The sequence below is a fragment of the Lissotriton helveticus genome, chromosome 11, assembly GCF_964261635.1.
Source record: "Lissotriton helveticus chromosome 11, aLisHel1.1, whole genome shotgun sequence".
Classification (NCBI taxonomy): domain Eukaryota; kingdom Metazoa; phylum Chordata; class Amphibia; order Caudata; family Salamandridae; genus Lissotriton; species Lissotriton helveticus.
The window spans coordinates 1,108,553,061-1,108,575,021 of NC_136072.1; the positions used below are offsets into that span (position 1 = coordinate 1,108,553,061).

The following is a 21,961-nucleotide window of genomic DNA, read 5'->3' on the forward strand; positions in this document are numbered from 1 at the left end:
AGGGCTGCTTATACTAAGTTTAACTGTTAACATTCATACATTCTTTACTAGAGAACAGCACCAGGAGTAGTCAATAGACCCATTTGTAGCAGCTTTACACACTTTAGCCGCAGACTGTTAATTTGAGGATTTTACTGGTCAGTTAATCAGAGACTAAATAGTTGTCAGATGTAAGGACAAAAAAGAACAGGAGAAGTTGCTAACGCTAAAGAACCAATCCTTAATGGAAACTATTGATATCGTAAAAAGCATTGAGATTTCTCACAAGGTGTCCAGAGAATTGGTTAACAAAGAGAGTGTTGGGGTGCATGCAGTTTCTGGCAATAGGACAAATGATCAGAGCAATGCTAGAACAGCATCTCAAAAGAAGAAGGTTAATTTTACCAAAGGAGATAAAAGTCAGTTTTTCAGACAAAAAACATCTGTTTTAGATGTATGTTTCCTCAACATTATCCCATGGGGTGAACTTGTCCCCCAAAAATTCCTCTTGCAAGAATTGTGGGAAGGTCAGCCACTTTACCAAAGTGTGTCAATCCAAGAGAAACAGGGTGAATGCTTTGTTTGATTGTGACATTAAGGATGGTATGTTTAATGCATTGGAAAAGACAAAAGATTTAGTGTTGGTGATAATTAATGAAGAAGAGTATGATTTTATTGACCCTTAAACAGACATATGCGTGGATAGCAAAGTCTTGAAATTGCTAGTACATTCAGGTGCAAAGATGACTATTGTCACAGATGTGTTGTTCAAGAGTAAGTGGGCAGACAAAGAACTTATGGCACCTGATTTATGTCACGTATCGTATGATTGAAAGGAAACCGATTTGGTAGAGTATTTTGAGAGCACATTACAGTTCAAGGGTAAGATCATATTTTGCAACATCTATGTCGCGAGGAAAGGACTCAATATTTTGGGGGTGCTATCACCAAGGTTTATTTGGTATTACTTTGAGGCCATTAAAGGAAGTCCAAGTTTTGCTAGTAAGGGAAAATGATGCAGTCATTCACAATGAATGGATCGCTAAGTTTCCCAAAGTTTTTGATGGGAAATTGGGAAGATTGAATTGTTTTCAGCATAAAATAAATGTGTGGTACCAATCAAGCACAAACTGAAGAATGTGCCATTTTCATTAGAAATGGGTTGCCAAACATTCTTGAGAAAATGTGCACCAAAAGAGTGATTGAACCCATAGAATCTTTGCTATAGTTATCTCCTTTAGTCATTGCCAAGAAGAAAACAGGGGATTAAAGGGTCTGCATTGATCTACGAAGCTTGAACAGAAAAATGTGGACAGATCATCATCCTTTGCAATGGATTGATGATATTCTAACAAGTTTTGCAGGAGCAAGCATTTTTAGTATTATCGATTTGGCATCCCCCTACCATCAGGTGGAGTTAGAACAATCTTGTAGATTTCTGACTGCTTTAATTTCTCCTGTAGGTACGTTTCAGTTGAAGAGGATGCTATTCGGTTTGGCATACGGCGCTTCCATTGAATCATGGAATCAGTTTTAAAAGGGATCCTTTGGGTGGTTGCATTCCAAGATGATATCCTTATATCGACTAGGAACATTCAGGAGCATAATGAAATAATGCGGACAGCATAAGAGAAACTGGAACAGGAAGGTATTGTTGCCAACTTGAAGTAGTGTTAGTTTGCCAAACCAAGCATAAAGTATTTAGGTCATGTGCTTTCAGACCATGGGGTGGAGATATTTCCAGGTTTGGTGGATGCAATTGTAAATACTCATGTACCAGGGAATAAAGAACACGTTTCCTCTTTTTTGTGAGTTTTGTGAGTTCTATGCTACATTTAAACAGAGAATTTGAGAGGGTTGAGAGGATTGCTTGCCTCAAAGTAGCAAGCAGTTTTCATCATATTGAAAGAGAAATGGGTCTGCAAGAATCTTTGCACCATATAAAGCTACAAGTCAGCGTTTGATCACAGTTGATGTAAGCAGCAGTGGCTTAGGGGCAACTTTGTCACAAGTATCTCTCCAGGTTAAAAAAACAGTGGGATTTGCTTTCAGGGCCCTGTGGGACAATGAAAACCTATTTTTTGTGATCAAGAAAGAATAGTGCAAAACCAAAGGGGATGATGGACAGAGTGTTGAACAATGTAAGCACTCACCCCCAGTCAACTGATCTGAAGAAAGAATGGTTGGCTTGCTGTTGGGCAGTTGAGCATTTCAGCTCTTTTGTTTGGGGAAGTAAATTTCTGCAATTGACAATCACAAACTGTTGGGGAGCATTTTGAGTGGGGACGTGATCAGGGATCTTACTCATAGAATAGCCAGAGTGCGAAGCTTTTGCAATACAATTTTGATATGTAATATAACCTAGGTGGCAGGAACATTAGGATGGATTATCTGTCAAAGTCACCTTCGATGACTGAATTGTCTGACAAGCAGGAAAAAGATGAAGAGTGTCTTACAGCCGCTATCAATGTATGCAATGAGGGCACGTTTGATAACAAATGAATGCATTGACTGCCTAGAGATGGACGATTATTTAAAAGTGCTTCAAAAGTATGTTGTTGAGGTGTGGCTAAAAGAATAACCTTTGCAATCATGTTTACAACTTTATATTAAAATTGCTGGTGAATTGGAAGTATAGAAAGATAAAATAATCCTGAAGGGTTACAAATTTATACTTCACACTTCTGTAAGTGTTAGAAACACACGTGCTGGGCAGAAGGGTCATTTGGGGCAGACAGTCACCAAGAAAACAATACTGATGACTTTAAAATTGTATATTCTGCATTGCTAAATAGAAAGTTCATAGGACTTTATTGTAGAAATCCATGTAAAATGGCTTACTAAATGTTGGGGCAAAAAACAAGTTCTGCAAGGTGTGAGATCTGGGACAGAATGGGTTTCCCAAGAGTAATGTAATGCATGTCTTATAATTTTATGTAATGTTCTCATATTCACAGGTGCAGTACCGCATGCTCCTTGAAATGATTGTTGTGTTGGGAGTCGGTGGAACAGGCCAATTTGGCTTTCAAATTTCAGTTCTCAACTCTCCTTCTCCGGTCAGTATAAGCTCCACAAAGACTTTCGTTTTACAATATTTGGGGTCAATGGGAGTTATGTTTGAGGTGTTACCCAGGTCCCATCTTTTGGTGCAATCTTTAGAGCACAGTACTCAGTCTGACATGACTCTCTCAAATTGCTCTCCAACAAGAACATTCACCATCACCTTTAGTATATATTTTTGTAGAAAACATTATTCTTAGATGGAATCCATGCCAGATTTATATGATAATGATATCCTAGTACACAATTAAAAATACAATTCTAGCTATCTATATTATATATATCTCAACATGTGCACTGAGGACATTTGTGTAATGTTAAAAAGTATTTAAAAACAGTACATTAGAAATGTGTACTATTTTCATATCGTTTTTAACATTAATTTATACGAGAAAAATCTATATAAATAGGAAATATATTATTTAACTTAATAATAAATATGTAATATTTATTTAACTTTGCTTATGATTTAATTATTTTAAATAATTAAATTGAATTTATAAAAAATTCCCATTGTTTTTTTTTAAGTCTTTGCCTCTGTTATTTTTTATGGGAGGCTGTTGCAGTATGTGGCAGATGTGTTTAAGGATACAGCAAGTCTGTGGGCAAATCCTTCATGGTCCATCGCTTCTCTCCGATCTGGTGCAGTAATAATTCATATGTATTTCCATTATAATACATTTCCAACAGAAATGCTATTACCATTAGGGACCCAACCGATCCAGCACTCATAGACATCAAGTCATCAAAATCTCAGGGGTGGCAGAAGTGTCATCACACACCCCTTGACATCAATGACATCACAGTTATGGACAGTAGGAGCAAGGGCTACTCGCTATGGGCCCGATTACGACCTTTCAGCAGAGCGGTGGCACGGCCATTCAAACCGCAGTGCCACAGCTCCTCCAAAGGTCACCACTTTCCAACTGTAAGATTACTACATTCAGTAGTCTGGTGGGCGGGCATCGTGGCGGTTCCCCCTGCGGTGCTCTTTCAAAGGGGGCGGCGCCTCACAAGTTTCCTGCATGGCATGGACTCGTAGTTCCACGCCATGCAGGTACCTATGTGCATGCACACAGGGGGGCACATTTTTATGCCTCCTGTGAGCATCCACATATGTTTGAGACAGAGGGGTCCTGTGACTGTAGTGATTTGCTCTCAGTGTTCACAATGTGAGGAATAATAACAAAGTGTGCCTGGCTCTTAATATGGTCGTCAGACCTTCAGTATGTGTAAAGAATACTCCGTAGCCTTTGCAACAGAATATCCTTTCTGCCATACTGTAACTCGGGCCCTTAGTCTGTTTGTTGCAGTGTTGACATTGCGACCCCTTAGGTTTTTTGGGAGGGCAATATCACTTGGACATAATTGATTAAAATGGTTCTTGAGCACTGTGCCTGAAGTATTGGGGTTTGTAGTTTGGAGGGCAAGAGTTACTTACACCCAGGACAGTGACATCCCATGCTGATGGGCTCAGACCTCCTTAACTCATCAAAACAGCCCAGCAGATTTACCTCAGCTACCTGTCAAAGCCCCACCACTCTACCTTGATGGTGACTGCAGTTTCTTAATTATTTTCCAAACTACAGACTCCAATGCAATTGTACCACAATACCGAATAAAGACAATTGTTCCAACTGTGAACATATGGAAATAAGAACTAAATTCAAACCAGGTGTTAACAATGGAGAGACGAGGTCACATGTTAAAGAGTTCCAACAAGTCACAATTCATAACAAAATGGTAGAGAAGAAGAATGAGAGGACAATAGAAGTCAGCGCTGAAGAGCAGGAAGGACAGGGGAGAGCAAGTGAAGGTGGCATCACCATGAGTCTTAGTAGCTGGACCCAGATCTTTGTTGCAGAAGATTGGAACTCATCATAATTTCATCTGGAGTTATCAAAGACCTAGGGCCTGATTAAAAAAGGGCCTCCATACCTGTGGTGAAGGCTCTGTTCTACAGTTACCCATTGCGGAGGTCCCTCCAGAAGTGAGGGGCTCCCACTATGAGTGCCGGGCCTCCGCAACAAATATGGCAGTTCTTTGTGAATCCACCTTTGACAGTAAGCGGAGTAGTATTCAGGGATAACAGTAGACAGCAAGGATTTAGAATGTGATTTGAATGCTACCCGTCGTTCTTTCAAGAAGCTAGAGAAATCCTCAATGCGTACATACTTTGTTAATATTATGTTTGAGTTACATACGCTATTATGATATTGCCAGTGGTGGGGGAGTGAGTGCATACTGTCAGGAGGAAAAGCACAACAGTTACATTGAGAACCTTTCAGATAACAGAATTGATTTTCAAAGCACTTGGGTAATTATTTAAAAATCCAGATAGAACATTTCAGGTTATTTCGTGCATCTGTCATACATGGTTTATTTATATTTGAGCTCCAGGATCTCACACAATTTCAACAAATCTTATAGAGTAATGTAGAGGATGTCAGAAGGTATGCTGTATGTCATGTTAGCAATGGTGAATTGGAATACAAAATATAAAATAAGTTATTTCTTGTTGTAGATATCAAATCGTCTGCAGTGCAGCTTGAGTCAGGCATTAAGAACAGACTTTCCCTGGGTCTACTGTTGACCAGCATTAACAGTCTTTGCATGGTTGTCAGTGGGTTCAGGGAGATGTAGATATTAGCATGGTTGCTTCTGAATCGGGATTACCAGGTTAATGGAAACCTGACACAGCGCTCCACACTATTTTTGAGTCTTCACATTAGTTAAAAGTAACTATGTTAAAGTAACAAAAATACATACAATTAATAAAAGTTCTGACTTGTATATAAATTAGAACATGACCTTAACTATTATTATAATTATCATACAATTTCCCAAAATATTTTAATAAAACAATATGAAGGCATTAACTGTGGAGGGCAGTGTTCAGTGCAAAGCGCTAAATGCGAGAACAACATATACAATTATGAAGGTCCCTTGTCTGAGTACATAGGGGGTTGATTACGAGTCTGGCGTTCTTTGACCACCAGACTCGTAGTGGCAGTCTTGTGGCCGCCGTATTCCGATGCAGCCAATAGGACTGCCATCGCTGTGCCAGCCACGCCAGGGAACTGCGGTCCCCTGATGGTGGTGCAGTGAACAGGGGTATCCAGCAATCCACCGAGCATATTTCGAGTTTCCCCACTGCCAGCCTTCTCATGGTGGTGAGCCCGCCATGAAAAGGCTAACAGTGGGGAAACAAATGGGGGCCCTACACAGCCCCCATGTCCCCACCGCCATGGGGATGCATTCAGGAGGGCTCATGTGCCCTCCTGTTTGGCTGCACCCCAAGTTCCAGCACGGCATGGACTGCACAGTCCATGCCATGGCGGAAATGCTTTTGTGTTCCTATTGCAGTACCTATTTTCAGGGCACCACCGTGGGAACGGCAAAGAGAAAAGCCCTCCAGACACAGGTTGAACTTGTAAGCTGGTGGGCGGGCCATGCACTGCTTTGGCAGTGCTGTGCTGGCGCAGAGCAGAAGCAGCACCGCCAAAGTCGTAATCAGGCCCATAGATCACTGAACTCTGCGCCACCTCATCTTATCAGTTGAATTGTCTTGCACCATCTGTTGCTCTTGTGTGTGTGTGTGTGTTTTACGATTATAGAAATTGTATGGTAATTAGAATGATTGTCAATAATTATGATTTGGATCAATTTATATAAAGGCCACCATTTTTATAATTTGTATGCATTTCTGATGTATTAATACTTATGTATAAAATGTAAACTCTCAAACCACGTAGGTGACACTGTCTTTATATTATATACTAGCTTACCCGTCGCGCTGCGATCTCATAAGAAAGGAAATTCAAGGAAACTCGTTATGATAACATTCAATTTACATTGTGTCATTTTTATTGAAACTTATTCATTTTAATATGGAAAATATTTCAAAGTGTTGTTTTAATTCTATTTATTTATTCGAGTGCTTGTGGATACACGATATTTTTAGTTTTTCCGTCTGGTGCATACACAAATAAATCAGAAGGTTTTCCGACGAGTGAGCTGGCCAAATACAGTTGTCAATGTGAGAAACACGGATTCTCCAAATCTAGTCCACACACTTGCAGCGATTGTCCTTGTGCTTTGTTGATGGTTTTTGCAAAAGCGAGTTTCACCAGAAACTGTAAACGTTTGAATTCAAAAGGCTTATCTGTTGGGATAATTGGAATACGTGGCAACAGTACATCTTCCTCCTTGAATTTCCCAATCAAAATTGTAGCTTCGATGACATTGTTCATCATCTTTTTCACCGAAAGTCTTCTACCGTTGCATAGTCGTGGTGGATTGATGTTTCAGAGAAGAATGATCGGCACACCAATTTTCAATGTTAAAATGTGCGGTGGCATACCTGGCAAATCCAGTGAATTCAAGAATTTCGTTGGGTAATTGACAACTTCATCTTGATTCATCACAGTATCGATGGACTTACACGTTTTCGCTTCGCCTGGTATTCCGTAAATGGAAAAATTCAGTATTCGAAAGATTATGAGGGCCCTGGGGGCCGATATTTAAAAATAAATTATGCCAGAAACCTTCGCGGTAATGTACTCAACAACTTCCCAAAGTTTCATGGCGATCGGGTGAATGGTGTAGTAATGCATATGCCAGAAACCTTCACGGGAGTGTACTCAACAACTTCCCAAAGTTTCATGGCGATTGGATGAATGGTGTAGTAATGCATATGCCAGAAACCTTCGCGGGAGTGTACTCAACAACTTCCCAAAGTTTCATGGCGATCGGATGAATGGTGTAGTAATGCATTAAGGACAAACAGACAGACAGACATACATTTGTTTTTATATATATAGATTAACAATACACAACTCTCGCAAGTACGCCATTCACAAGCAGACAAAGCACCGCCAAATGTTGCCTTGAAAAAACATAAATAGGACAATAAGAAATGCTCCTCCCTCACCTGTAGCTATATCAGTTCTCATTAAAGATGACAACATTTGCCTCCTCCTCTTGGCAGTTTCTCTTTTCTTTTTTTTGTTGTAAACTCTTTTTTTAATTGGATTTCACCAACTCACAGTCATGTGATACAATGGAAACTTCACAGCAATATAACATTTGTGAGAAGTTGGCCTGATATATGATGCTCACTAGTTCAAGTAATCACCTTGTATCAGTCCAAACAACCCTTATGGTGATTGGTTGTAAGTCAACCTTATAGACCAGCTATCCTAATGGTAGCATGGACAAAGCAGTCTTAGGCTAAACTATTTTGGCATGTGAAGCCAGCTGTTTTACCACATATAGCCCCTTGAAAACCAGATGAAAGGACACCACACAGGTTGTTATAAAAATAAACAGTATATTTATTAATAACAAACACCTCTGAACTCTTTATGAGGTCAGAGGGCTAAGCACATGACAATCTCTTAGGAAAAATACGATAAGTTGCACAGAATTACAATGGTGCCCTAGGGGAACGACAAACCATATACTAAGTAAATGGTATAAGGAAATCGATAGAAGGAATGGAGCTGTCCAGAGGCTGTAGGTTCGCTGGGACTACACTATCCTAACCTCAGGTAAGTAATAGGAGGCCCACAGGACGCGTGTGCAGAGTGTGAACTCACACGCGAGATGCGGAACAAAGTCAATGGACAGTACAGTTTACGAAAAAGGTAGTCTCTTTATTTTGGTCACCACCCTGATTCTTAGGCCTAAGTCTGGTTCCGGCAGGAAGGACGACAAAGTGAACCGCTAGGATGCTTGATGGTGCCTGCAGTAGCAGGGTGGACACTCCTTGCCCACAAGGGAGATTCTTCAGTCTTCTGTGGAGCAGAACGTCGAAGTCCAGAGTTTCTTCTTGTAAAGTTGTTCAGGATAATCTAATTTGGAATGGGACCAGCTCCTACCTTTATTCTCCTAAAGGGGGCTGCACTAGTGACTAGGTCCCTCCCATGGGTGGGACCAGGAAGGGGGGTGGTTACACCCCCTATCCTTTGTCCGGTTTCGCGCCAGAGCTGGGGCTGGAGTGCCCCAGCAACTGGTTTGAACTGGTGTATGCACAGGGCACCTTGTGTGCCCCAGGCATGTCTCATTCCTTTCAGGCCTGTCCTACCTAATACACAAAATCCTGTCTGGGGTGGTGCTAGCACCTCCCAAGGCAGGAAACCCTTTGTCCAGGCCTCCCTCGCTGGAAGGACTCCCAGCAGCAGGAGGTCAGACTTGTGTCTGTGGTGGCAGCATCCATTTTGTGATGCTGAGGCTCGAGTTAACTTTAACCGGGGTTCACAGTTACATACATGTCGTGGCTCTCTAAAAGGGTGGAATGCTACCCCCGTCGCCAGAATTGGCGAGGGGGTAGTATTCCAATTCGTATGACACCTTACTCGACATGTTTTGATAATGCTATACCAAAGTTAGCATTCAACCGCGAGGATTATAATGCACTTAAGAGTATATGGTATAGCGTTATCATGGAACAGCTATAAGGACTTGGTTCCGCAAGCTGCAGACAGGCTCAGCTCATGCTAGAGCACAATCTCACATAATTCCAAGCACTCTGCCTTCAGGATTGATAAGGCCTGCCATAGGAGTGACTGATAGGAATATATGTGTCCATTTTAGGGTTAGATATAGGTATACTATATCTATAGCAAAGGGTGATTACACCACCTTGCCCCAGCTGTCTTAGCTGCCAGTTGTGTCAGTTTTGGATGGCCAGCCAGGGGTGGCATAATACATGCTGCAGCTCCTGGTAGGCCCTGGGTACATCTATGCCCTGGGTACCTAAGGTACACTGTACAGGGGCTGATAAGGTGACCCAGCATCCAATTAGGTATGTACCTAAGGTACATGGAGTCCATTTTACAGAGAGAGCAATTAGTCTGGGGTCCTGAATAGCAGGGCCCCAGGCCAACTAGGTCGAAAACCAGCTAAACACTAGTCAAAAAGTTGGGGGTAACCATAGTCAGATATTCACCTTCCTACAACATTCATATTACAATGTACAATCAAAGCCCGTATAGAATAAATTATGGTCAAAAGCTTGCCCCTACAAGTTCACATTATCCACCCTTCTGGCCTCTCTCCGGTGGAACATTCTATTTGTTGTTATTGCAGGGGCAGATTCCTGACCCCTAAGTGCATCCTATCTACTCCAGATTTAGTCCAATTTTTTAGGGCATCCTCTATTCCCATGAATGTTTCTTCTGCTAACATCGACCAGACAATGCCTTTTCCCATTCCGACAATGTGGGGGATTCACCTACTTCACGTTTTCAGGATATATTCTGTTTGGCAATGGCAAAACCCAGTGTTACTCAAATGTGTTTCTTTCTGGTAATGTCTGTTTGTCCCTATATATTTAGAAGGTATAATTTGGGTGTGTTACAAACAAAGAAACCCTGGCACTCACAATATTTAATCTATATATATATATATTCACTGAAAAAACCATAGGTTTTAGGCCTTATATAGTTAGGAATTAGCATTTAAAAAACCTTGAAAATTCAATGAAAAAACCATGTTTCAGGCCTTATATAGTTAGGAATTAACATATAAAAAACCATTGAAATTGCTCCTATATGGTTAGTTGGACTAACTATATTTGGCGCACCCGCAATCCACTGCTGATGATGTCACATATTACATCATTCATGACATGGTCAGTGACATCACTGATGACATCACTGATGACATCACTGATGACATCTCAAATGACATCTCAAATGACATCTCATTTGACATCACTGATGACATCACTGATGACATCATCCAGTGACTGTGTTTTTCTATAAAGTTTAAATATGTTTTACATATTGAAGAATGAGTGGATGTATAAGTATCTGGATGAAGGATTTATTAGGTGCGTGACTGACTGTATGAGTGAGTGATTAAATGTGTCTTACTGAATGCATAGGTTAGTGACTAAACTGTGTGAATGTGTGCATCAGTAGGTCTGTTGTTGTGTAACCTGCTGCATGTGTTGATCATTAGCTATATGAGTGGCTATATGGGTTATTGATTGGTTGCCCAAGTATTTGTATGGGAGACTGAGTGTGTGTGTGGCTGGCTGGGAGGTGTGTGACTCTGTGCAGATCAATGTGTACTTGTATCAGTGATTGTATAAGAGAGTAAGTATGTGTTAGTATATGTTTGAATAAGTAAGGTGTTGTGTGTATAACTATATAGATGAGGAAATGGAAGTGTGATTGATTCTTTACATGACTGACTGGGTGTGTGAGTAACTCCATGGATGAGTGGCAGTGTGTGAGTGTCTGCATAGGTGAATGAGTGCATATGATAGTGTTGCATTGATGAGTGACTGTATGTATGAGTGATTGTATGGGTGAATGAGTGGATGTGTGTGTAGACCTAGGAATCAGTGAGTGCCTATGTAGTAACTGGTATTGGTGTGTCAATGGTTTCAAGAATGGTAGTCTGTATTTAACACTGGGTGTATCAAAGGTTATATTAGAGTGTGAGGAGGTGCATCGTATTATCACATGAATGATGTAATCAGTGATGTCATCAGTGATGCCATTTGATATGTCATCAGTGATGTCATCAGTGATGTCACTGACCATGTCATGAATGATGTAATATGTGACATCATCAGCAGTGGATTGCGGGTGCGCCAAATATAGTTAGTCCAACTAACTATATAGGAGCAATTTCAATGGTTTTTTATATGTTAATTCCTAACTATATAAGGCCTGAAACCTATGGTTTTTTCAGTGAATTTTCAAGGTTTTTTAAATGCTAATTCCTAACTATATAAGGCCTAAAACCTATGTTTTTTTCAGTGAATTTCAAAGGTTTTTTAAATGCTAATTCCTAACTATATAAGGCCTAAAACCTATGGTTTTTTCAGTGAATTTCAAAGGTTTTTTAAATGCTAATTCCTAACTAAATAAGGCCTGAAACCTATGGTTTTTTCAGTGAATTTGCAAGGTTTTTAAAATGCCAATTCTATTAGCGGATAACGTTTAAATATGTTAATATCCTTGTGGGACCAAAACAATTGAGACAAATCACGGCAGACGTGTTTCAGTAGAACACCCTTTGACTGGGCCTACATACAATTAATGGTGGCTTATTTTCCATATGTATAGGTTAAAACTCCATCCTTCATTTCCATGACTCCCAGCTACTAGAACGCCAGCACAATCATTATCCTGGGAGCCATTTTCCAACCATCATCCGGCAATACATCTGAGTGCATGATTACTCCGTGAAAAATCAAATGGTCTTCGTCAATGCAAGACTTAAAAATACCATCACTCCAGCTTGCCGAGGCCATAGCTGTTGGCTTTACCCTAGTGCGTATTCTAAAGTGGATCAGTAATTCAAATAAATTCTTTATTAAATAAACTGCCAATCCCACCTTTCAAAAACGTTGTGGTTAATAAAAGATTAGTGCTCGTGTTCTTTCAAGAGGGAAGCCTGGAAATACACGCTAGTACCTAGTCAAGAAAATTGTGTTCAGAGATACTCTAACAACTAAATAAAAAAAAATGAAACTCAGTAAGTCAGACATAAAGACAAACTAAGCGAGACATTGTCACCTTCCCTTACCTTCAACTATTATTTTTCTATTTTAGTTTGAGAGACAATGTCGCTTGTTTAAGAGTATTGTGTATGTAGTATTATAAGTTCCTTGCCGATACTTGGAAAAATGAATATAAAAATAAAAGCTCAAACAATATCCTGAGTGTATCATTAATCAGTGTTTGAGTTTTTAGAAAAAGGGAAAACACCCTTTCTTTTCTGCAGTCAATGGAAAAAATGATTTATTAACCTTTGCATGCGGCTTTGTTTACCTCCGTGGGCTATTTTGAGGGTTATAATTGATCCACGGGGAAGAAATATCTATTTAAACAAAGTCTTGTTGTCTAGCTGCACCCTGCTCCCTCCTGTGGCTCATAACACAGCATCAGACTCATTATTCATATTTTGGCTTCCATCAATAAGCATTCGATGGCACTTGTAAAGTTACTTGGAGAAGATGCCAGGCGTTTCACGGCGCAGGCTGTGTTGAGAGCAACATGCCCAGTGAGTAATTGCAAAAATAATGGACAAGTCTATTAATTTACGAGGCTGCAGGCTGTGTAGAATTGTAATGTCCAAAATGGGCCCTTCGAAAGAGTAGCTGCACACAGTAATTCACTGTAGGAGTTTGACTTATTTCCAAGCATAAAAATTGAAATACTGATGCCATGACAACGCAGTCTGAGTTCCCCGGCTTTGCAGCCGCCAGATTTGCTTTTTAATGACGTGAATCAAACCTGCACCGAGGGGCCCGGCTTTGAAATACAAAGGAAGAATTGCGAAGGGATGTTTCTTGAGGCCAGGCTGAAGTGAGGCTTTCCGCAGCACTCCGTCCCGGGGAAGCATCTGACTGTGAAAATCGCTCGGATTGTTATGCGAGCAGGAAACAATTCCCGGAATGAACGTCCACTGGTACCTGCAGTGTAGTCCGGGATCGAGCTCCAGATCGCTAGGCTCCGCTGCGCAGCTGCTCTGCCCTCCGCCTTCGCACTTTGCAATCCTGTTTAATGCTTACCACGGTCCCTGTACCACCCGCGGTTCTGCTAACCGTCCATGTGCAAGGCTGGCATGGTGAGTGGATGCCAGTGCATCATTGACGAGCAGCTGCGGGGCTCTCCCAACACCACGGGGGCCCCGCTACGGAACGGGCGGCGTCTCCTCTTTTCCCGGGGCTCCCTCAGCACACGGGAGCCCCGCACCAGCCCACACTTCTTCCTCTTGCCGGCAGCATCACCCGGTCTCCCCCTCGGCATGGGAGACCGGACACATCAAAGGCTACCCCCAGGCAGGGGGAAGCGGAAATCACATCCTCCCGGCCCCGCCTACAACCAGGCGGCGGCCATCTTGAGGCGGCTTGGGCCGTGGCGGTGATCTCGGGGGCCAAAACGAGGGGTGGGCACCCTCGATATTAAAATAAAGAGATTTAAATAAAAGAGAGAAGCCCCCCAAGGCTCCCCCGCCCAATTATTTTTTCTGAAAAATCGCGGGGTGCGCGCACAGTGTGCGCTTACAGATATATAATTTGTTTCTCTTTTAATTTTCTCAGGAACTACTGGAGGGATTTACAATATTTAACGAAAAGCGTGATCTGCGCACCAGACTCTACCATTTTGACAAGTTTGGTGTAATTCCGTTCAGCGGTTCAAGCTGTAGCCGTGTCTAAAGGTCCTATGGAAATTAACATGGGGAAAACAAGTTTTGGGACCCCCTTTTTTCTCAGCCCCCACTTGACTAATCCCCTCAAAACTTTCAGGGAAGGAGAGGAGCGGAGCGGGCCATCTTCTTTGAGAAATTTGCGAAGATTCATCAACCAGCGCCAAAGTTATTCCCAATAGAATGTTGGGGATTTCCTATGGAAACTAAGTCCTAAATATATAGACCTACTGACGACCGTCAGTAGGTAATATATATATATATATATATATATATATATATATATATATATATATATATATATATATATATAAACGAATGTATGTCTGTCTGTCTGTCTGTCTGTTTGTCCTTTATGCATTACTACACCATTCATCCGATCGCCATGAAACTTTGGGAAGTTGTTGAGTACACTCTCGCAAAGGTTTCTGGCATATGCATTACTACACCATTCGTCCGATCGCCATGAAACTTTGGGAAGTTGTTGAGTACACTCCCGCAAAGTTTCCTGGCATATGCATTACTACACCATTCATCCGATCGCCATGAAACTTTGGGAAAGTTGTTGAGTACACTCCCGCAAAGGTTTCTGGCATCATTTTTTTTAAAATATCGGCCCCCCAGGGCCCTCATAATCTTTCGAATACTGATGTACGCACCAGACGGAAAAACAACAAATCGCGTATCCACAAGCACTCGAATAAATAAATAGAATTAAAACACCATTCATCCGATCGACATGAAACTTTGGGAAGTTGTTGAGTACACTCCCGCAAAGGTTTCTGCCATAAAATGTTTTTTAAATATCGGCCCCCCAGGGCCCTCATAATCTTTCGAATACTGATGTACGCACCAGACGGAAAAACAACAAATTGTGTATCCACAAGCGCTCCAATAAATACATAGAATTAAGACACCATTCATCCGATCGCCATGAAACTTTGGGAAGTTGTTGAGTACACTCCCGCAAAGGTTTCTGCCATAATTTTTTTTAAATATCGGCCCCCCAGGGCCCTCATAATCTTTCGAATACTGATGTAAGCACAAGACAGAAAAACAAAATAGATGCTATAGAAGCAAGCCCTTCGTGTGCCGCTATTATCAGTCCTAACCTATGTTCCATGTTTGGAATTGCCCTATCCCCCACTCCAGGGATTCGAGCAAAAGGAACATTGTTTGCATCAGTTATGTATTAGTATTTTACTGGAAAGCCTTTCGGGAGTGTTTCTATCGAATCCTTTTCTGTAGCGCTGACAGCCTGTAATATTTCGCTGTCTATTTTTGTTTTTGACCGTGTGATGGCAGCTACGGAAGCCGTTTGCACAGCTGCCTTCGCGGCCTCATCAGCCAATGAATTCCCTGCAACGTGAACGCCATCACGTTGATGACTCAGCGTATGTATCACGTGAGTCTTTGGTAGTTCTTTTTGTAATAGAACTACTTGTTCCCAGAGCATCTTATGCTTGATTGTGCCTCCTTTTGCATCCTTAAAGCCATTCTGAAGCCAGATCTGCAAGTATTCATTGTAAGACTGAACGCAGTAATACGAATCGCACACTATGAGTGTGGGGAATTCTCGATCGGTATTTTCAAGCGCCATCTTAAACGCCAATAGTTCAGCTCGCTGAGCTGTACAATCTCCTAGAGATTGTGTCTTAGTGATAGCTGGTTTGAATTTTCCTTCGTGCCAGCGACCTTTAACAATCGCGCACGCAGCACTGTAAGCTTGTTTACCCCCTACTGCGGGTTGTGCTGATCCGTCTGTATATATTATACAGCCGTAATGTTCTAGAGGCAGAATTTCGGTCGGCGGAGGACATTCAAATTCATATTGGAGAAATTCTTGTGTTTTTAAGTTAGGATCAAATTCGTATGCCACGTCTGTTGCAGCAAGAGAATTAGCCCATTGTATCCATCTCGGATGGAGCGCTTTAGCATTTGGAATGCTTGCTTTTGTTACAGCCTCTAGGGCTGGTATTGGTGTCACGATTATTATTCGTTTACCTTGTGCCAGGGCTCGTTCTTTTGCTATAGCTGTCTGTGTTGCAGTAAGAATTTTTTCCGTTGGGCTAAATTTCATTTCAGCCTTAGTGTACAAGTGTGATTTGAATGCAATTGGTACCTTTTCTCCCTCATTAGAGGTCAGGTATGTGAATCCGCATCTTCCTGGGATGACTCGAATCACAAGATTGCGTGTGTTATCACGTGTTTCTAATTTTGTTTTAATTAACATGTCTGTTTGTAAGGATCTCAAAATTTCTGTGTGTATTTGAGTCCAATTGGTTCTTTTAAAATCTGGTTTTATTAGATCATAAAGGGGTTTGACCCTTTCTGCGTAATTTGCAATGTATGTTCTTCTGAAATTTAGGAAGCCTAGAATTGACTGTAGGTTTTTTAGTGTTCTAGGTGCTTGGAGTACGGCACATTTCTCTAGAAAATTGTCAGCCAGGCTTTTGCCTTCACTTGATAATTCGTATCCTAAGAACAGGATGGGCAATTCTAGATTTTTTAAAGTTGAATTTGTAACCCTCTGCTGCGAACCCAAGTATTATGGTGTTCACTCTCTTCAAGTGAGTATCCAAGTCATCATCTGTTAGGTATATGTCGTCGACATAAGATAATGCTTCGTCATCATATGTTTGTAGTAATTCTGTTACTCTCGCTGAGAATACCCCTGGGCTATTCTTGTACCCCTGGGCTAACCGACAGAATTGTTTTTGAGTGCCATTTATTGAGAACGCAGACAAATATCTGCTCTCTGGTGCTATGTTTTGACAAAAGAATCCATTAGAGATGTCTAATGTTGTTTTGTATTTTTTGCGCACTATGTTATTCATTAGTGCAGCACTATGCGAGTTTTGCACTGCAAAAGTTTTGCAACATGAGTTAAGGTGTCGGTAATCCAAAACTAGACGATATGAATTGTCTGGTTTGGAGACCGGAAACAAAGGGTTGTTCATTTGTGAGGTGCAAGTTTCAATCACCCCCTGGTATTCTAATTGATCTAGGATTTCTTTTACCTGTTTTTTAGCTTCTTGCTTAATTGGGTACTGTCTTTGTGCAGTAGGTTGTGATTTTAACTGGATTTTGTGAGGAGGAGAGTCCTCATCCCATCCTACATGATTTTTATATAAAGCAGGAGCTTGAGCTACTGCCCACTTTCTGGCAAGTGTGTATTTTTTATGAATTGGGATATGATTTGAGAAGGCAGGCATAATTATTTCTTCGCCATGAGGGCACTCCCTGACAAACTCTGGTGGCCAGTCTTTTTCAGCTAGAAGGATGTCATAGCCCTTGGAGAGATTATCCCAAAATAGTCCCCTTATTTTTCTAGTCTTATCCCCTTCTATACGTAAAGTTATTTCATATATTTTGTGAGGTTTGCTAACTCTGGTGTCTGCAGTTTCCACTTGAAGATATTCATTCGTGTCCACTGTCTCCAGAAGATTCATAAGGACTTTGCGAGCTATGCTCACTTCTGCTGCGCTGTCTAGCATTGTCTGAGCCCATTCTCCGTTTTTCAGTTGTGTCCTCAGTATTCTCGGCATTGTTTACTACCTTGATACTGGCTACCTTCTTTTTTGTTCTGATCGTCCTCTTCTTTCCGATTTCTGCGAGGAAGTCTGAAAAGATTGAGAGGGACGTGTATCAATGTCTTGATATCTATCAGGCTTCTTTATATTATCCCTATTCCTAAGGTTATATCTTTTCCCAGAGGGGTCACTTTGGGGTGACCTGTGTCTCTGGTTCGGAGATTTTTCTCTCCGCCGAGGAGACCTTCCTCTGGACTGGAATTTCTTTTCTTTAGGATTGGATTGTTTGTTTCCATCCCAGCTCTTTTTTTGTGATGTTGAATTATTATTAAAAAATATTTTTTCAGGACTTTCAATCAGTTGTGGTTTTACTGGTATTCCACCTAAACTATCTCTACCTAGTTCCTCATAGGATTGTTCTATAATTCTGGCAATTTCAGCTGGTTGGTCTGCTATATCTGTCTCCTTTAACCTCTGGCGGATCGCCACGTTTGCTGCTTCTCCCTTTATGTTGGCTAATAATATAGCCGAGACCTGCTTGAAGTCTTTCAGTAATTTCATACCAAGAGTTAAAGCGGGTTCTGGACCGTATTCGTCTTGAATTTGTTTTAGCACATCTGGTATTACCGAAATGGATGGAACACCGTGCGTTTTTGTGTAGATGGAAGCAAAGACTGTACCCCAAGTGTCACAGTCCTCCACGTGTGGTGCGATTCCCATTGGAAGACAGATAGTCAGAATCCTGTGTTTTTCTAACGGGGTGGTGTCTGGAAACACCGCCTCTATTTGGGTGATTTTTTGTGCTAACCAGAATGGTATTTGTTCCCGTTTAGCTGGTACTTTACCTAGGCAGGACTGTATGTTCTGTGGTGTAATTTTATTTGTGTTCCCCTGATGAGGGGTCAGCTGTGGAATTTTAATTGCTGGTTGGATTGTTGAAGTCCGCATTACATATTGGACTAATTGTCTATGTATTTTTATTAATTGTTTTAGTTGTATTAAAAGGTTTGCTGCAGACATCCCATCGATGTCTGGATGTGGTGTGTATCCGGCTAGAACCGGCCACGTTGCTCCTGGTCTACCTAATGGACCGAGCCTGGTGATGTGATTATTATGTTTTAGGGCGCCATTAAATAAGAGCAGATGCTCTTGAAATTTAAGTGGTACTTCCACCTCCTCGAAAGGAGTGTACTCATTAGGAGGTTCCTCTGTTTTGTAATAGTGGAAGACCTTTGTTACAGCATTTGCTGCTGGAAAATGTATCCATGAATAGAATACCTCTGTCTGCCGATATTCGTGTGCCTCAATTACGAATATGACCTTGCCACCTCTAGGTGTCAGTCCATTTTCTATAAGTTTTAAAGTTATAGATTTTCTTGTGTTGACCGCGATGAGTATTATCTCCGGGTCAGCGTCTTGCAGTGCATTATCAGCTGCTGCGAGTTCAGTTGCTATTCTAACTGCCTCTCTTTCTCCTTCATTGTCTGACATTGTACTGTCCAGAAGGTTATTTTGTTTGTTTGCAGATCAGGTTCTTATGGAAACAAAGATTAGATGCACAATATTTTGGAACAGTGTATCCTTCAACGTTGACTAAACCAAGGACCATACATAGGAGTTTCCTCCTGCGAGGTTTGGCGGATATTACCTTTCACCCACTCCAGACGTCTTTGGAGTATTATGGGAAAAAGGGGTCTGAGTGAAAAAGCACGACTGAGTTACTCTAAATGTCTTACGTTAGTTTTATCGCCCATCCAAACGCGTTGGGCGCCATGTAGTGTAGTTCCTATTATCCCAATAGGCTCTGCGCATTGGAATAATACCTTCAATAGTACAGGCCTAGACCAGACGTTAACTAGGTCTACTACTGTCGATATTAGACTTAAAGTTTTGGGTTTGCCAGCTAGCTCAGAGTTCACTAGAAACTTTCTCGACTAGGCAAGGAGGAGTTGAACCTCCCTGGATAGACAAGAAGGGATTTAGTTTCTGACAACCATAGAACATGACAACTTTGCTCTCCCCTAATCAAGAGTGTATCTCTAGAGTCGTGTGAAAACAAAAGACGACTTATTTTACTCAGTCAGTACGTGCATTCTTAGTCTCACCAGATTGTAGAGAAAAGGAAGAGACGGGCGTGTTCAATAAAAGATGTTATTTATTGATCAGTCTCTTTTCTCATACAAGAGAAATGGATCGATATTATTGCAATACTTATGGTTAAGTAAAGTGCATACATTAAAAGCAGAAGTATAAAATAATACTGTAAAAACATTGATATGGTTTCTAAGCCATATGATGGTTTAAAATGGATAAAATAGATACATACACATATACATTTGACTAATCGTACTCAACTGGTGTTTCTAACTACGCCTACCCCAGATGTACCTGACCTAAGCCTAATACGTGGGCAGGAGTAGAAAGTAGCAGTTTAAGTTAAGTTTGTTTTGCCAAGTGACTGACTCAATAATTCTCTGTGAGGGGTTATTCAGTTCTGTACCTGGAGTCTAGGATGAATGAGGGATGGTATCTCTCGTCTCTGGTCTCGATATTCCAGGCTGCCTGCGAGGGCTACCCGGAAGCGCCGGAGCTGGATTTCTCGGCAGGAGAAAACAGCGTCTCGTTCTCAGCGCGTCAGGAAGGCGGGGCTGCGCCAGCGGGGTCTGCTCTGCTCTGGGCTTCGGCAAGTCTGGCTGCTCCGATCTCGTCACCACCGCGTGTGTTTGCATAGGGCAATATCGGTAATATTTATACCTTTAAGGTGCCGAGATTGACGTAAGGATGGACATAGATACGTCAATAAGGATGTCATACGACCTGGTCGTTAGCACATTCTTTTGCTGATATTCTCGGTGAAATCAAAACAATGGCCGCAGGGTTTTTCCCAGGTCTGTCATAGGTTTGATTTGTTTTGAGAACTCCGTATGCCTTATCAGGGGCTGGAGGAATATCGCTTGTCTAATTAGATGGCAAGCGTTATGACCTAATCAGATAACAAGTTCCTGTGCCGTAGTGTGGCTTAATCAGATAACGGTTCCTGCATCATGGGGGCTTTCTGCATCACGGGATGGCTGCTAGTTAACTTGTTAACCAGAATAGGGTCAGGAATAGGGGGATCGATACAGAACCTATAGGAATACATCACAACATCATCGCGCAGCATTCAATCTCACGAGACCGCACATACCAAACTCGAGCTTGCACTCCCCACACATCAGGAACTACCATGGACACATACATTCCCCATGCATTCCTATGGGAGGGCAGGCCAACCTTACCACAGGCACGCACTTTACCCTGGGACACAGTGGTAAAGTGCGCAGAAGCCAAAAATCACTAACACCAGGTCACAATTAAAAGCAAAAAGTTTAGGGGTGAACCTTCCAGAAGGGCAAAGTCCAACAGTGTGTGTATGTGTGTATGCGTGTATGTGGATGTGTGTGTGTGTGTGTGTGTGTGTGTGCGTGTGTGTGTGTGTGTGTGTGCGTGTGTTTGATTGCCTGTTCTCCCCATTCAGAATGAAACGCAGCAATATGTATGCTGCATACCATTCGGCCTTTATGATATATTTGGTGATAGCTGCAATCTACAAATATATTATTAAATATTGTGTTCGGAGTTTTAGATGTACTGCTGCTCCCCCCTCCAATGCCCTGGGACACCCTCTTCCCGATTTGCATGGTTGCAAGGTGGCGTGTTAATATATGCCTTAACGTGGACGAAAATCAACAAGTATGCTTTGAGAGTGCTAGAAAAGTATGCACAGTAGTGGACATAGTTCTACGTATGCATACTTTTCAAGACTTTCCAATGAAAATTGACATTTGTGAATGATGCTTATTATGTTCACCTGTGTAATATTAATTTGCATGGAAATGCTAAAGTTAGTTGCTGAGACAAATTCCACATACATTTTCCAACTTGGCTGACTCCAGTTATCGTGAAGATATCTATCTTAATGTGAAAGTAATCTCACAATGCTCAAAAGAGCTTTGCAAAAGTTACGGTAAACTTTGCAAATGTTTCAAAGGTAAAAATTGAGGACTTCACACAACTCCTCTGGTAAAAAGAATGTCACCCCCAGCTACCACTATGCACTCCTGTCTCCCATCTGCCTGCATGCCTCTAGTTCCTTGGGACTTGCAGTCACAAACAGATTTTGATGACCTTCCATGGTTAACATCACCAGGCTCAGTCTGCACCTTACCCTCACT

The 21,961-nt window shown here is 41.6% G+C and overlaps 1 protein-coding gene across 1 annotated transcript in view; it reads left to right on the forward strand.

Moving 5' to 3' along the window:
• Window positions 1-21,961, forward strand: part of LOC144790945 (solute carrier family 2, facilitated glucose transporter member 11-like) — a 525,594-nt gene that overhangs the window by 32,278 nt on the left and 471,355 nt on the right. The window contains exon 2 of the mRNA XM_078665571.1: window positions 2,937-3,035. Within this exon, the coding sequence (XP_078521697.1) occupies window positions 2,937-3,035 (99 nt within the window). The remainder of the gene's footprint in view (window positions 1-2,936; window positions 3,036-21,961) is intronic.